At 43.1% G+C, this 18114-nt stretch overlaps 1 protein-coding gene across 1 annotated transcript; it reads right to left on the minus strand.

Moving 5' to 3' along the window:
• Window positions 1-7260: 7260 nt before the first annotated feature.
• On the minus strand, window positions 7261-9377 carry LOC146521346 (nuclear factor 7, ovary-like). Its single transcript, XM_085155036.1, has 2 exons — window positions 9218-9377; window positions 7261-9116 (listed from the first exon to the last, which is right to left on the minus strand). The coding sequence occupies exon 2, from the start codon at window positions 9097-9099 to the stop codon at window positions 7711-7713; it is 1389 nt and encodes a 462-aa protein (XP_085011162.1). The 5' UTR covers window positions 9100-9116; window positions 9218-9377; the 3' UTR covers window positions 7261-7710.
• Between the last annotated feature and the right edge of the window lie 8737 nt (window positions 9378-18114).

Here is an 18114-nt window from a genome sequence, read left to right on the forward strand (position 1 = left end):
ATCCAACACACCTTTGATTCTTTGAGGAGTGAGAGAAACACTGAGCAATATGACACAGACGTGCAACAGTCTTACTGAGTGTGGTCCAGGTAGAAAAACGCTGGAAGCATTTTGAGCCAAGCTTGTCTCTACTAACTTGTGTGGCGAGCGAGATTACCTCAGGACGTACCTCAGCATCAGCATCTGGGTTCACAAGGTCAAATGTTGATCCTTTATCGCCACTGGCAGCTACCTTTGATTGTTTCATTAGGAATGGTGGTCCTGTTAGCCACGTGGTGTCGGAAAGCTCGGCGGCTGGAACAGAACGTGACCCATGATCAGCCGGATTTAGTTCTGAAGGAATGTAGTTCCACTGATCAGGTTGTGTTGACTGCCGGATGCGCTGCACTCTATTGTTCACGTACACATAGAACCTCCTAGTCTCGTTGTGTATGTATCCCAATACAACTCTGCTGTCAGTGTAGAATTTCACGGTCTTGAGATCTAGATCAAGCTCCCTCATTACTAGATCGGCTATCTCAACGGCCATGACAGCAGCACACAACTCCAGTCTTGGGATTGTGAGGCCTGGGTTGGGAGCGAGCTTGGATTTCCCGAAAACAAAGCCCACCTCTTGGAGACCTTGTTCATTCGTTGTCTTAAGATAAGCAACTGCAGATATTGCTTTGACAGAGGCATCACAGAAGATCAATAATTCGGCGTGCTGTGCTTTGGAAACAGAGAAAGAGGCATATGCTCGTGGAACATCCAGGTTTTTTAGTGCTGACAATGATTCAGTCCATCTTCTCCAACTTTCTTTTTTAGCCTCAGGGAGTTCTGCATCCCAGTCTGCATTCTCAGTTGTTAGCTCTCTTAGAATCAGTCTCCCTGTCACTGCAACAGGAGCTATAAACCCCAAAGGATCAAACAGACTGTTTACTGTTGACAGGACACCACGGCGTGTAAATGGCTTTTGATTCTCAGGAATATTGAATCCAAAAGTGTCAGTCATTATGTTCCAGCTGACTCCAAGACTGCGTTGGACTGGTAAGTCATCCACGAAGAGGTTAAGGTCTTTTACATTGTCTGCTCTTTGATCTGCAGGAAATGCGTTCAATACTTCTGCTCGATTTGAAGCTATTTTGTGCAGAGTGATGTTAGATGCTGCCAACATCTGCTGTGTTCGACGCAGAACATCAATGGCTTCTGCTGTTGTAGCAAAAGACCGGAGGCCGTCATCTACATAGAAGTCTCTTTCTACGAAGTGCCTCGCATCACTGCCATATTCAACTTCTTGGTGCTCTGCTGCTTTCCTGAGGCCAAAGATTGCCACTGCAGGTGATGGACTGTTTCCAAAAACATGAACACGCATGCGATAATCCACCACATCCTTACTCAGATCGTTATCCTGATACCACAGGAACCTAAGGAAATCCCTGCAGTCCTCCCGAACAACGAAACAGTAAAACATCTGCTGAATATCTGCAGTTATGGCTACAGGCTCTTTTCTGAATCTGAGGAGGACACCGATGAGACTGTTGTTAAGATCTGGTCCAGACAGCAGCACCTCATTTAGCGAGATTCCATCATACTGAGCACTGGAATCAAATACCACTCTAATCTTGTTTGGTTTTTTGGGATGGTAAACACCAAACGTGGGCAAATACCAGCATTCTGCCCCCTCCTGGAGTGGTGGTGCAAGTTCAGCATGTCCCTTGTCTAACATATTTTGCATGAAGTCTGTGAAATGCGTTTTCATTTCAGGCTTCTTATCTAAAGTCTTCCGCAGTGACATCAGACGGTGATGAGCGTAACATCTGTTATTTGGTAGCCGTTTATGTGGGTGCCGAAAAGGAAGAGGGGCAACCCAGCTTTTTGTCTCATCCTGGAAGAATTCCTCTTCCATGATCTTTAGGAAGACTGAATCCTCAATGGAGTGTGCTAGCTGGTTGTCATCTTCTGTGGCATTGAAGACTGTTTCTCCAAGATTAGTCACTGTCGATGCATTTTGAATGTCCCTATTGGGTGGGGTTCTCCTTTGCTCATCTTTGCCATTAGGATTTTCTTTCACCTTTATCTTATTCTCACACGTGGCAAAGTGACTTGGTCTGCCATTTTCCAGGATGCAGGTTTTCTTAGCACTCACTGTAGTTGTGTTGTGTGCACCTCCTATGCACACCTCTCCAACTATGACCCACCCTAGGTCTAAGCGTTGTGCATATGGGGCGTTTAGTGGACCATTATGCTGGTCTCGAACCTTATGCGCTCTGATAATGTCTCTTCCCAATAGAAGAAGAATGTCTGCATCTGGGTCAAGCGGTGGAATCTTATCTGCCACTCTTTTAAGATGATGGTGGTGGCATGCAGCTTCGGGTGTGGGTATCTCTGACCTGTTGTTTGGGATATCATTACACTCTATAAGTGCAGGCAAGGGCATGGTAACTTTCCCATCCAACGCTTCTATCATAAAACTGTGGGCTCTTCTCCCAGATGCTTCTACGACGCCTGCACAGGTTTTCAGTGTGTATGGCATGGTTGCTCCCTTGAGACCAAACATGTCAAAAAACTCAGATCTGGCCAGTGAAACATTACTTTGGTCATCTAAAATGACATACATCTTCTGCCACAGCTCTTGGTGGCCATTTGGATACACATTCACCAGACAGATCTTTGAGCAGGATTTCCCTTGAAACCCATCCCCACATACCTGGGTACATCTGGATGTGACACTCTGTGCCTCTGTGTCTGACCTCTCCCCGCCATTCTCTGTCGAGGAAGTAGGAACTGCATCTGAGCGTGACGCTGGTCCGGGGTGCAGAGTGGAAATGTGTTTAACGCTGTCACATTCCCCGCATTTTACGATGGCCTCACAAGATTTGGCTTGATGAGTTGTAGAGGCGCAGCAGCGAAAACATATGTTGTTTTCTTTTAAGAACCTTTTCCTCTCTTCCAAGAGCAGTTTTCGAAAACCTCTGCATTTTTGAAGAGAATGAGGCTTGTGGTGCATGGGGCATAGCTTCTCTGGATTTCCTATTTTGGGCTCTGAAGCCATAGATATGTTTGTCTTGTGCACGGAAACAGGTCTCACTTGATTTGACTTTTCTTTTCTGTAGGAATTTGGAAAAGGATCTGGATAGTTAAAACTGGGATCATTTCTCTCTTCAGCCTCTCTGCAGATGAATTCTTTGAAGTAGGAGAAAGGAGGAAAGGCAGCATGATGATCTCTTTTGTATTTGCACCCGTGTGACAGCCACTTGTCTTGGAGATATAAAGGGAGCTTTTCCACAATTGGCTGCACACCTCTTGATGTGTCAAGATACGCTAGACCTGGCAGGTAACCCTCTTGTTTAGCAACGTCAAGTCCAGTAAGCAAGTCAGCCAGTTCTTGTAGTTTTTGACTCTCTCTGTTGTGAATCTTGGGAAAACTCTCAAGTTTACAAAAGAGAGCTCTTTCTATCACCTCTGGAGCACCATATTTTTTATTTAGTCTTTCCCAGATCATTCTAAGTCCCACATTAGGCTGTCTGATGTTCACAGACCGTATTCTGATTGCATGCTCACCTTTCGATTGTGTTAATGAACGTTTCTCTCCAGGCTTCATAGTGTTTGGGTAAGTCATCAAACTTTGTTAGGCCTGAAGAAACCAGCTGGGATTTAGCAAGGAACTTGGCAAGATCTGTAGATGAGTCATTATTGTGGGAGCTGTTTAGATGCGGTCGATTGTCGGGCAGTACCCTGTGCTGGTAGCGCTCATCTTCTTGCTGTGGAAAGTTCATATGGAGTGGCTGAGCATTATTTTGAGGAAAGCTGGCTCCGTTGTCCATGAGCTGGGGCTGTGCATTCTGATTGTAGCTTGGAAATGGAGTGGATGTTGGCAGTAAAGTCAAAACATTCTCTACTTTGGGTTCTTGTGGGAATTGAGCTTGTGTGTGTTGTGTAACATAGTGATCAGTCCTTTTCAGTGCACTCTCTGGCAAGGGCAGAAAGTCAAATTCTTTGTTGTTGGATTCATTCACGTCTCCTGCAGCTGCCTCCAACACCTCAGCTTCAGCTTGGGCAGCCTCAGCTTCTTTCTGTAGACTAATATAATCTATCTTGGCTTCTAGTCTGGCCTTTTCGACTCTCAGTTCGCCTTCCTTTTCCGTGAATGCTAGTCTGGTTTTCGCTGCCTCTGCTTTGGCTCGCGCCCTGGCTGCTTCATAGCTTACTCTGGAGCTTGTTGATGAGCGTGAAGAGCGTGACCTCTTTGAGCTGTGGCGTGAATAAATAGACCCCGATTCAACTTCATCTCGTGAGCCTTCAGCTCTATCTTCCTTTAAAGCTTGTGCTGAGGCGCTTGTGGCCTCCATTGCAGTGTGATGCAGACTGACAATCCTTCACTCTTCTTAACTTCCACGTTGAGTGGTCATCCTTTTACTATGCTGTCCTCACTAAAGTTTGTTGCAGGCAACGTAATTTCAGCTATACAGCTAGCTTAACAATCTTTATTCCCAACACTTCATCCTCCAAGAAACAGGCCACTTGTTGTGTTTGGCAGGATTTAATGATGAAAATAAATTCTCTCTCTCTCTTTTTTGTAAAACTGTACAAAGAAAAGGAATACAAAATACACAATGAAGACATGTTCCATTACACTGGAGAATAACATTGCTCTAGTGAAAAACACAAGACCACAGATGAAGCATCTGCTGAAAACATACAAGCATCTACCTGCCTCCATATAATTTAACTCAAAACAGTGTCAAAACTTACTAATACACATTAAATGTATAGGAACTTACGGATGAAGCCGATATTGTGGACTTTAACACCAGGATTGCAGAGATTGCCATCAGATTACAAATGCTGTCACTGCAGCAGCTAAAGAGCACACTACTTCCTGTAGACCACTTCCTCTACAAAAAAGACATTCTGCTTAGTTACCACTAGGTGGTAGTAACACTTCTTAAACAACTATAATATGTCCGTTCCATGACACTGTTGTTAAATCGAATTAAATTAAATACAGATAAGAGGCAACCCTGGTTATAGTGTGAATCGGTTGATAAAATAGTGCAAGAAACAGCGCTGATGTAAACATCTGTGTTTGTTGGGAGCAGTTCTGATTGTAGAGTCTGACAGCTGCAGGGAGGAAGGACCTGCAGAAACGCTCCTTCATGCATCGAGGATGCAGCAGTCTGTCACTGAAGGAGCTCTGCAGTTCAGCAACATCTACATGCATGGGGTGGGAGACTCTGTCCATCAGAGATGTTATTTTGGCCAGAGTCCTTCTGTCTCCCACCACCTGCACTGGGTCCAGGGTGCATCCCAGAACAGAGCTGGCCTTCCTGATGAGTTTATCCAACCTCTTCCTCTCAGCTGCTGATAAACTGCTGCTCCAACATACAACACTGTAAAAAATGACAGATGCCACCACAGAGTCATAGAAGGTCTTTAAAAGCGCTCCCTGGACTCCAAATGACCTCAGCCGCCTCAGCAGGTAGAGTCTGCTCTGACCCTTCCTGTAAAGAGCTTCATCCCTGTACTTATACTTTTGTGTTGCTCTCTCATCACATTTTCATTATTCTCATCACTGCTTAAAACAACACACATCTCTCTCTCTGTTTTTTTTAACTGTCCTTTCTCCAAAACAGAAAGTAGCATTACAGCTGTTTCAGGCTGAGAAACACCAAACACTCTTCGTATTATCATTCATATGTCATCCACACAACTATTTTATTTCTTTTTGTCCACTGGGCAGGTGACCTGCAGAATCATGTCTGCCCCAGCTGGATACCTTTTCACACACACCGTGACCTCAGACACGCTCACAATCACTTCTGCTTAGAGCACAATTTCACTTCATTCGTCAGACTTCTTTTAAGTTTGCAGCAGGCAACGTGACTGAGTATTGTGTCAAGATAAGTAGGAAGACCACGCTATAATGGACAGTTTAAGGAAAAGGTCAACTTTACAAGGAATCTTTTTGTTTTGTGTTTTGACAGAAAGATGAGACGTTTGATGTCTTTGAAGTCTGAGCTCTGGGCTTGAGTCACAATGTGGTTAGCTTAGCTTAGCTTAGCATGATGGCTGTAAACAGGGGGAGCAGCTAGCTTGTCTGTGTCCACAGTCAAAGATAAAGAGCAGCTGTACCTGGGCCTCCTTGTTCTGATGGTTGTTTGTCCATAACGGACGTCTTCAGTTCTCACTGCTGAGTAGACCACAGCTGAATCAGTCTCTGTACAATAAACACATTAAAATTACTGCAACAGTGCTGTGATATTATTACACTACAGCGATGGAGACATTTCATTCTGTTCTTTTAAGCTTATTAAAAGCATCCAATGGTGTCTTTTTATAAATTTATAAATAGCAGCAACTTTTCACAGTTTTTATTTTGAATCTTAACACCTCTGCAAAACAGTGAGAACAAAGAAATCAGGAAGTTTCTGAGAAAAAGAAGAAGGACGACCACAGAGCTGCAGACTGATGCACTTTTACCACAGAGCATGAAGGAAACATGCAGGACCAGTGTTATCAGCCAAACCCAAACACACTGCAGCAAGAAGCTCCATCAAGTCACTGATGGATATAAAGGACATTTTATCTGTTCAGTCTCTTCATATGTCTCATGTTCACATGTTCCATATCTTAACTGTGTGTACCGACAAACACGCATGTGTGGGCCTCGTCTGAGCCCTGACATTTATGGCTCAGTCACAGCACTGCTGAATGTGATGTCATCCAACAACAAATACCTGCTGTAGAGCTGCAACAAAGTCCTTCTAGAAGCAAATCCACCCACTCTGTCTACGTGGCTGTGGACACAATTTAAACACTGAGGCTTCAAAATGCAGCATCTACAACACTCACTCTGCCTCCATCCAGCCTTTATTTAGATTTGATGCATCAGTCTCCATGGTGATGAGTACAATTGGCAGCTGAAACTGTTGTGAACTTCTCCATGAGTCATATTTCCTGTTTCAGAGCTGCTGATTGGCTCTTTGGGCCCTTTACCTTCAGGAGTCATGGACGAAGCACTGAAGTCGTTCACAGAGAGAAGTGTGAACTGATCAAGCAAAGAAACTGAAACATTTCAAACGGAAGAAACTGAACTGTTTCCTAATTCCTGTGACTCTGACCTTTGACCTGTGTGTTTATTATCTTTATTATTTTTTAAATCTTTGATGTTTGATGTTTCCCTTTGAATCCCCCTGAAGATCCTGACAGTGAAGCACGTACATAATACTCCAGCCTTTCAACTCTGAGCTTATTTAGTTCTATTAATACACTGAAATCTCATTTGTGTCATGAAGAAAGTCTTTAATCAAACAGAATTCAAAGATCAGAAACATTTCATATATGGAGTTAAACATGAATCATTGTTTCAACAATAGATTTATTGTTGTCATAAACAGACAAGAAGACAACAACAAACTGCTCCTCCCATTCAACACATGTCAGTCCATATCCCAGCAAACGAAATCATCTCCATTTACACATCAAATAGAAACATGAATCACTTGTAATGATTAGAAACTTGATAGAATTTCAAATCTAGTTTGGGGAGTCATTCAGTGAGAAACAGTGAAATGATTTTCCATGTGAAAAGGTGGAAAGAAGAAACAGAAAGAAACAGTGAGAACTAAAAGAGAAACAAAGAGCTTTGGAACAACGAGGCAGCAGGAGGACAGCTGCAGTTTAACAGCTTCAATTCACTGACAGGAAACAACATTAGAAACATCATCATCCTCAACTCATCTGCTGCACTGACACTGACACCTTCAACGGACACACCTTCACTTCATCACCAGTGTGAATGAATGGAAACATCCTGTGAGTGAAAGTGTGTGTGAAGGTGTGTATGTGTGTGTTAGTATCAGGATCAGAGAACGACAGCTTTCCTCTGTTCCAGTCCAGATTCACTCTGATCCTCTGGAGCTTCTTCTGGACTGAGAGAGCAGTGAGAGGAGCTGATGGTGAGCGTGTGTAGTATTTATCTTCATAGAAAAATATTCTCCATAATCCAGACTGTTTGTCTCCCTTCCTCTGCACAGACTCTGCTAACACACCCAGTCTCCACCATGTACTGTCTCCAACATCAACATCCCAGCTGTGAGTCCCTGAGTTAAAGCCCTCAGAGCCCAGGACAGAGAAGTAACGATCAAACCTCTCTGGATTATCAGGAAGCTGCTGTTCATCTCCTTCTCTCACACTGGTCAGATCTTCAGACAGGATGAGGTTTGGATGAGCAGTGTTTGGGTCCAGAATGAGAGGAGTGTAGGAGACCATGTCCTTCATGTTGTTCCAGATGTTGAAGGTCAGGTTGCCCAGGTGTTTGGCCTGGTCTATCAGAGCTCCTGAGGGCAGCTGTGGATCATCCAGCAGGGGGCAGCGCTGGACTCTTTCCACTGCAGCCTTGTAGTTGTGCAGGAATGAGACGTCTTCAGCTCTCAGCTCCTCCTCTGTGGCTCTGACTGTGTCTGAAAGAGCTGCTATCTCTCTGCTCAGAGCCTCCATCTTCTCCTTCATCATCCCACTCTTCTGCTCCTCTTCCTCCCTCAGTGCAGCCAGCCTGGCCTCCTCTTCCTCTGCTAGAAACTGCTGAAGCTTCTTAAACTGCTCCTTAATCTGCCTCTCTGTGTGTCGGGCCTGGACCTTAATGTGTTCTGCTGTTTGATCAAACTTCACTTGAACTTCTTCACAAACCTTTAACTTCTTCTTTAAGGGCTCCAGAGTTTCCTGAAGTTCCTTCTTGTGTTGTTGTGCAGCTTCATCGATGGGTCTGAATCTGTGATTGGTGTGTTTTTCTGAGGCACAGCAGACGACACACACTGGTTGCTGATGGTCCAGACAGAAGAGTTTGAGTTTCTCAGAGTGCAGACTGCAGAGAGCCTCTGAAGCTCTCTGATCTCTCTCCTGTAAGAACGACTCACACAGGTTCCTTAAAGCCAGATTTAAAGGTGGTTCATCCCTTGAAGATCTTCTCTTACAAACTGGACACTCGTGTGTTGGTCTCTCTCTCCACCATCTCTTCAGACAGTCTTTACAGAAGCTGTGGCTACATGACAGAAGAACAGGATCTCTGAAGACCTCCTGACAGACCGGACAGCAGAGATCCTCCTCTGATCTGGAAGCCATTGAGTCTGTGAGTGAAGCTGAAAACAGCAGACAGGAAGTACAGTCAGTCCTGGCTCCCCTCCCTCCTCTACCACCTTCACTGAAACTTCCTTTGAGTCGTGTTTTTGCTCAAACTCACCTTCAGTGTGTGGAGCGTCAGCAGCTTGAAGCAGCAGTGTTGGAGTTTTCCACTTTTCTCTCCTGTAGCTGGACTCACTCAGAGGAAGCTGCTAGTTTGGTCTGAGCTCAGTCTGATCGTCTGTGCGTCTCTCTTTACTGAGGACGAAGAACTTCCTGTTTCCTGGTTTGTCACATTTGAGTGACGTGAGGGGAGGAGACAAATGTTGCTGTTTGACTTTTAACTAAGGTGTGTTTCAATCCTGCCTGCAGCTCAAAAGCTGTCAAACAGGTTTTGTGTCTTTTCACCTCCACAGGTCACAACATGAAACCTGTTGTGAAGTTTATAAAATAAAGTGTCACTCGGTGGTGCAGCTGTTTGTCAGCTTCTATTTCAGACTTTGTTCTGCTTCTTGTTCAGGTTCCCAGCAGTGGGAGTGTAATGCAGTCACACACACACAGGTGGTGTTAAGGTGGATTCACTTAGTTACAGACAGTGGTGTTATTTCTTGTAACTAAGGGTGTGTTTCACTCCAAAGTTCAGACATTAACCTGCCAGAAGTTGTAAAAGTTACTAATAAAGAGCTTTTCTCTCATTTCACATGCAGGTCAGAGCATGAAAGCTGTGATGCAGCAGTTTGAGAGAAATTGCTGCTGATATAAAATATTTTTTGTGGTTTTACAAAATATATAAAAGAGCAGAAAGAAAAGAAATAAGTGTAAAGAGTGCAGCAAAATGCATGTTTTAGTGTGAGTTGGTTCATCTGATCTGGTTGTGTAAAAGTCACTGCATGACACTGAGTGTTACTTTTGTGTTACTGACACTCATCTCTGACATCTCTTTCTCTTACTTTCTTTTTTCTGTTATTTAGTCAAAAACCTTTCAAAGAAATAATGAATTCTCCACACGTGTTTGAAGGTTGCTGATACGTTCATCTAGCACAGACCTATTGCTGGAACGCCAAGACAATTCTACTACAATGGCAAAAACAAGACGCAAGTCACCAGAGCTCTTTGTGTTGCTCGTGCATGAGGGAGAGAACTGTGACGAGCATCGTTCCCTCCAAGTAAGCAAATGAATGTTAATAGTCAAACATAGAAATTAACATTTGCAAAATCATTCCAGCTTTGTGGTGCATCTCCTCCAGGTGTGTAAATCACACATGCAGAGTGGTTTGAGTTCCTCAGAGCTTCATAAATGTCTCTTCCAGTTGTTTCTATCACTGTCCATATGACCAGAGTCCAAATGTATGCAGACATGGGTATAACAAACATACCAGTTAGTTTTGCTGTTTGTCAGTGTGGCTTTCAGTTATCTTCAAGGCTGCAGGCCTTTGTCAGCACTCCTGTTTTATGGCCTCTATCAACCCTCATCACCTCATTTCATGCATTCTTCCTGTGGGGGGATACTTATGACTCCTCTATTGTCCTTTCATCTCTGCAGAAAACCTTTTTTGGAAAGGGTATTGGATTCAATTATTTTACTGCTGTTATAACCCCACCTGTTGAGTCACTTCAGCAGTCTTGTTCATGATGCAAATGACAACAACAATGACACAAAGGAAGACCCTCTTCAGAGTGTCAAAGTATGCATAGCACAGTGACACAGCATTAGGTGATGTTCATAGGAAATTGCTGTCAGTCATTCCCCGTCACCACCATAGCTTCTGGTTTCTGTTCACAGAATAATGATGCCATCCTTGAACTTCCTCTCTGCACGGTCGATTGGAGCTTGGAACGCTCCCCTCATCCTTCAGATCTCCATCTGTTGTCCACAATCTCCTCGTGATTACCTCTGGAAAGCCCTGTGGCACAGCTCTCCATCCAATGCAGCTTTATGGTCATTGCTGTGGTTCCAGAATCTTCTCATGATGACCAATAGGTCCCCAAACAGCATGACCTTTGACCTCAACCCCTGCCTGGGCTGTCAGCTATGGTCCCTACTTCTCGCTGGGTCTCTGAAGATTTCTCAGGAGATTCCACCTTTGGGATCATTTCCTCCAGCAATGCTCTGCTGCACCTGTATCTCCTTACTAGAGGAAAAACTTCTATTTGGAAAACATGTCAACCATCATCAAACCAAATTTTCCTTTCAGTTCATTTATTTATTATTTATTAATTATATTATTCGTTTATCACGTTTTCACTTTCACTTATAGGCCATCAAAGTGTTTCTTATCTTTACCCAAATGATTGGAGCAGAACTTAAAATCTATAAGCTGTAAAAACTTTATATTTGAAGGCTGAAAGAGACCCAGGAAGTGGTCACAGGACGAGGGTGACAGACTGTCTGAAGTAGTTAGAACAAGACAAGGCTGTTGGACCAGGTGTGCTTGCTTTTGAAACTGTGTCTTAATTCCACCTGTTTCACATACAAGGGTCAGTTCTACAGGCAGGAACATGGGTGTGCCGTGGGCTCCCCAGTTTCACCCATTGTGGGTAACTTGTATATGGAAGACGTGGAAAAGAGGGCTTTGCTATCCTACCCTGAAACACCACCAAGTCATTGGTTCAGGTATGTGGATGACACCTGGGTGAACACACAAACCTCCATCTCTGGTTTCTTTGACTGGAGGTTGTTGATGATTTGATGCTTTCACAACACTGTATGTGATGTCACTGGTGATGTCATCTTCTCCATCTGCTGAAATGAGTTAAAGTAAACACTTTTATGATTTAAGAATCTAAATGGACCAAATTATGATGACAGAATGGAAACAAAATACCACAATGAATAAGAATGAATATGTACAAACCTTCAAGTTTCCTGTGAACACATCATCTCACCAGCAGAACCAGTAACACCAGTAGAACCACAACATAGACTGATCCAACAGGCAACAGCACAGAGAGAAGAGGAGGAGAGAGTGATGGAGGTAGAACCAGGAGGTGGTGTGTTTGTCTAAAATAAAGCAAACACTGCCAGTAGCGGTTTTAGATACGGGCGACACGGGCAGTTGCCCGGGGCGGCATCGTGGTAGGGGGCGGCATCACGGGCATCGGCAAAAAAAAAAAAATGCTCGTATTCATGCTGCCCCGACATCAACCAGCGCATATTGGGAATGGTACAGGCACCGATCGGTTTTCTATCGCCCATTTGCTGGGAGTAAGGACGCCCTCCATTTGCGAGGTGCACCTGCTGCTTGCGGCACAGGAGAGGGCGGGGCGGCGGGGGATTCACTGGCTGGCTGGTGCAGCATCTAATAACCAACTCAAAACAAAATAAAAACAAACCAACAAACACGAAAACACCAGACATCATGATACAGACTTATAATTTGCACCGATGTTTTTTCAAAATTCTATACATGAAAAGTGAGCGAGAGCCCTCGGTGCACCTGCTCGCTGCTGAAGTCAAAGTAAACTTTATTGTCATCTCCGCTACATACAGTCCAGTTTATAGAGAGACGACGAGGCTCCAGTTACAGCAGTGCAAGTAAACAAACAATAAATATAAGAAGAGTAAGAAAATAAATATACACTTTAGGACTCGGGGTAAAGGGATCAATAACTATTTAAAATTTACAGTTTGATGATTTAAAGTCTCACACACAACCCGTAGAAAGGGGAGGGGGGCCGGCTGCTTCCAAATAGAGCACATTTCATTCATAATGATGTAAATCCAAGCCCATTATGTATTCATGATCTGAATCCTGGATTGTGTGAAATCTCAGAAATAAACCTTAGACAAAGTGAATCTGTGAACTAAGGTGTAGGTCTATTAGGTTATGTTGTGGTGATTCTCGAGTTGGGGGATTTGTGTTCATACTGGAGTGCAAAATTAAAACCAAGATGGACAAGAAAAGTTCAAAGCCATCAGGTGCTCAGTTTAGAAAAAAGAGAAAAGAAGAAGAGGAGAAATGAGCAAAAGATGCAGGTAAGCAGATGTGTGATTGGATAATGGCAGGTCATCCTGAAACAATCAGAATCAGAATACTTTATTAATCCCTAAGGAAATTATGTGTGTTACAGTTGCTCCAAGAAGAAATGGTAAAAATAGTAACAGTAACAGACTAAACTCCAAACATTATGTTACAGATTTTAATATTAATTAGTCATTGTCAGTTGTTGATTTGTCCTGTTCTCATTGTATGACGTATTATGATGGCTGTTTGGTAGCCGTTTGCATACTATGCACTCTCTCTCTCTTCATATGTGTGTGTTTCTCTGGTGAAATTCAGTATGGTTCCGACAACAGTTTTATGTTAATGTATAATCCTTAATATGTTTTATGTGTGTGTGTGTGTGTGGGGGGGGGGGGGGGGGCAGAGGGAGTGTTCGCCCGGGGCGCCAAACAGGCTAGGACCGCCACTGTCTGGATGGCAGAGTAACGCTGGTTTCTTGTCCTTTTTTCATTCATAAAGCAGCTGCTCTGCTGTAACACTCAGTGTAACCAGTAGATGGCAGCAGATTTATACTGAGCTTCTCCTCCAGGAGGAGGAATGAAGTAAAAAAAACAAAACTTGGCGACCACGTGGTGACAGAAGCCGGTTTTTCTCCTCTTTTACTGGTAATTGTAACATTGTAATTAGGCTTCTTTTTTTGCTGTTTTTGTTTTGAACAAACAAATACAAAAAGGAGAAAAAAATAGTTTCTACTCATGAAAACATTTAAGCTGCTACCAGAAACTGACAACTTTTAAATCTGTTGTTTGTTTGTTTTTCCAATGTCAGCTGCTTCCTGGTATATTTGTTGTTGAGTAAGGAAGTAAAACTCTTCAGCATCAAACACACAGTGATGGTTTTTCAGTAAAGCGCACTTTAAAAATGTAAGTAAACTATAGAATACATTGTTTGACTTGTGTGAGTCGAATTGAGAGAGAAATGAAAGTGAAACACATAAAAATCTCTGTAACATGTGGATGTCCTCTGCTCTGAGGTGCTGGGGGACCAGTTAGAGACCAGCAGCTGGACGTCAGTGGTTGGACTGGTGGACTACTTCAGTGAAGAGTAGACGACGTCTTGGTTTATATCTGACCCTGATAGACTGCAGGTCATAACTTCTTTCCTGAAGTTCAGTTCACCTGACGCTCGGACCGGCGGCCGCCTCAGGTCTCTGCTCCTCCCCTTTCCCTCCTCCACCTGCTGCCTCCACCACTTGCTAATGTTACTGAATCTGTGAAAGCTCCGTGATAGCCACCACACAAAGTAACAAATAACGACCTTATCTAAATCCCAGTAACGGCTAACGCGTTCCTGATTTTGTCATAATAACTAGTTACCGTGCTCGTTACCACAATAATAACGTAGTTACTGTAACACGTTACTTAGTCCCCACACTGGACCGACACAGCTCTGCAGCTCTCAGCCTCAACACTGGATCCTCACAGAGCTGTGTGCTGAGCCCCTGCTCTATAATCTGATGAACCCTGATGACACCACAGTGTCCAGGACAAACCACCTGATCACTGACTTCAAGAAGAAAAGTAACAGACAGCTGGAACCACAAAGAGAGGGTCAGGACTTCCTGTTTCTGTAAGTTTACCTCAGGCAGAAATGACCCAGGGTCTAAACACCACAGAGCTGGTTAAGATGACACAGCAGAGACTTTCCTGAGGGTCCTCAAGAAGATCCCCATACCATGGCTCCACATGTTAGCATGTTGCTTCTGTGTGTGGTTTTGCTGTTGCACAGAAAAAGGAGCTCCACAGGGTTACTGGATGGCTTCTCCCAACTCTGGAGGACCTACATAGTTCCTGCTGTGTTTACTCACTGCAGAGTAAACTGCAGCTGGATCAGTGTCTGCACAGTAAAACACACACAGAGGACGTCACTGCAGAAAGAACAGCTGAGAACAGACATGAAACTGCTGCCACTCACAAATCTTTATATGAAACACTCAGAGTGTTTTCAGTTACTGCTCAGGTTATTTTAACTTCATGTTAAAATAGTTTAACATGAAGTCAAATGTGAGATAAACAGACCTGATAAAGGAGGAACTGAATGGTTAACATTCAATTTCCTCAGAGCAGCTGAATGAAGCTGTGAGGAACCGAATGTTAGTTAATTGCACAGAACATTAAAGAAGTGAGTTATTAAGTATATTTTCACATTTAGTAAATATGATAGCAGTCTTTGATCTGTCAGAGGTTAAAGAAATGCTCTTAATGATAATAACAGATTGCATGTATATAGCGCTTTCTAGGCACCCAAAGCGCTTCACAATTGGTTCACTCTAACATTCACACACTGGTGAAGGCAAGTTACAGTGGTAGTCACAGCTGGGGCAGACTGACAGAAGCGAGGCTGCCATATCGCGCCATCGGCCCCTCTGGCCAACACCAGTAGGGTGCTGCAGCCACTGAAGGAGCTGCTCAGGGATGACGTCTACCACCAGCTCCTTGGTTTTATTAGTGTTGATCTGGAGGTAGTTCCGCTGGCACCAGTCCACAAAGTCTCTGTACTCCTTGTCGTCCCCATCAGTGACGAGGCCGACTATTGCAGAGTCATCAGAGGACTACTGCAGGAAACACTGGGTGGAGTTTGCAGTGTAGATGGTGAAGAGGAACGGAGCCAGAGCCGTTCCCTGTGGGGCCCCCGTACTGCAGACGACCCTGTCCGCCATACATCCCTAAGTTCTCACATACTGTGGTCGGTCGGTGAGGTGGTCCAGAATCCATGTAGTGCGTTGATGGTCCACTCCTGCTTGTCCTTCAGGACTGTGGGAAGATTGGTGTTAAAGGCACTGGAGAAAACAAAGACCATGATTCTCACAGTGCTCCCAGCGGTCTCCAGGTGAGAGAGGGAACGATGTAGGAGGTGAATGACGGCATCATCCAGTCCAGTGCCAAGTAAAGCCGTCTTCCTCTGAGCACCAGCTTTTCTATTGGTTCAAACACAGAGGTGGAGGGCTACGTTTTTTCTTTGTGAAAAGACAACTTAAAAAAAAACATTCAAACATGAAGCTTTTATCTAGAAAAGCTAAAAAAAATGTATCATTGAGCAGTTTTTAAACATAATTTGAGTTTTTGTGGTAAATATTTATATGTACTTATATGCCACAATTTTACTCTCTTAAGTGCTTTCTGTCTAACATTCAAACTGATGGATGCATCAGACAAAAACTTGGGTTTTGTATGTTGTCCAAGGATATTTGGCATGCAGACTGGAGCATCAAGGGATCAGTTCACAAGCTTTATAATTAGTGGATGATCTGCTCTACCTCCTGAGATGAAGCCACTCCAGGAATGCCAACAATTATCCATCTGTTTAATGGAGACATCGATTGTCCCCTTGTGTCAACATCTTGTAGTTTGGTTAATGAATAAATGTATTTCCTCACACATGGTTTATTTATGGCCACTAGAGGGAGATGTTGGACTTTAAAGACTAACATGGATATAAACAGATCATCAATATTTCTTTAATATTTTGTCAATAATAAAATGACAGTAATGTGATTACAGTAACAGTAATGTGATTACAGTAACAGTAATGTAAAAAAAAATCACCACCATCTGAACATTTATTTATTCGATGGACTTTATTGTTACCAAACAGAACTGTTCTGGACTCACACGTCCAAGTTAACCAACCACCAACATGTACAGATAAAGAGCAACAATCATAAGTTCATCTACGTCACTGATTCTTTGATGTGCAGCAGGTTTTAAGCATGACAGAGATTCTCTGCTACGAGCGAGTTGTTAAGCCGTACACTAGACAACACTAAACACTAAACAAAGCTCCGACTGTGGGTTTTAATCAGTGTTCGTCAAGTTACTTGAAAAAAGTAATCAGTAACTAATTACTGATTACTGATTACTTGCCCCAAAAAGAACACGATTTACAACCTGAATAGGTGATAAAGTGATAGATCTTTCAGCCCAATTCTACTTTTTCTGCATAATCATCATACAAAATGTAATCAAATGGAAAAGTCTCTTTTTAAAACTTGTTTTATTAGTTTTAATCTTTTAACTTTATGCATCAAGCAAAAATGTAATTATATGCAACATTCTCTGACTGGAAGAAATTTGTTTAATATTTAAACCTATTTTCTGCACATTCCAGCACATAAAATATTTTTTGTGTTTACACTCAGTCTTTCTGTAGCAAGTAAAACACAGCAGAAAATAAATAAAGTCAAAGACTAGCGGTCCTGTTGCTCTATTTTCACCTGTAAAGCAGGAGTGGGGTAGGCGGAGGTTTACCGTGGTGCAGGTGTGCAGTGGTCAGTGGAAGAATCCGCGAGTTTCTCTGTGAGTTTCCCATTACGTCGTAGCTACTCGGTGCTTGTTTGGAAGTTTAGGGTTTTTTTGCTGTAAAAAGAAGTTTTCTTCCCACGCACAACGGACACTAAAGTTTTTGTCACTTTTTATGGAATCAAACTCAAAGTAAGGTCAGTACTTCCACGCTTTAAACGCTGCACGCTCATACTCTCTCTGCACTCGATATATGATCCATTGTTGATCTGCACACAGCTGTTGTCACTAACGTCGCACTCGCTTACGTCACTGTTTTTCTTGCAAAAAAAATCACTTTTTTTTGCAATAGTAATCCATTACTTTACTCGTTACTTGCAAAAAGTAATCAGATTACAGTAACGCATTACAAGTAATCAAACGTAATGCATTACAAGTAACGCATTACTGCCCATCTCTGGTTTTAATGTTATGGACATGTGCATATGTTATTTGGAGAATGTATAAATGTTGCTGTACTTGATTCTAATCTGCTGTCAAGTCTCATACACACAAAAATTGCAGTTACTAGAACACAGAACAAACACCAGGTAAAGCTGTTCGATCAATAAAACTAATTTCACCTGAGACAAACTGAAGTGATTTACACATCTCTGTTATCAGGCTGTGGGACATAAAGTTTAATGTTTAAAGGGGTCCAGTGTAAAGATCCACAGCTCTAATGTGCAGCCGTCACCTTAGAAATAAACAGCAGCACAGAGAGTGTGCTAAGTGGT

Source organism: Neolamprologus multifasciatus, chromosome 3 (genome assembly GCF_963576455.1).
Source record: "Neolamprologus multifasciatus chromosome 3, fNeoMul1.2, whole genome shotgun sequence".
Taxonomy (NCBI): domain Eukaryota; kingdom Metazoa; phylum Chordata; class Actinopteri; order Cichliformes; family Cichlidae; genus Neolamprologus; species Neolamprologus multifasciatus.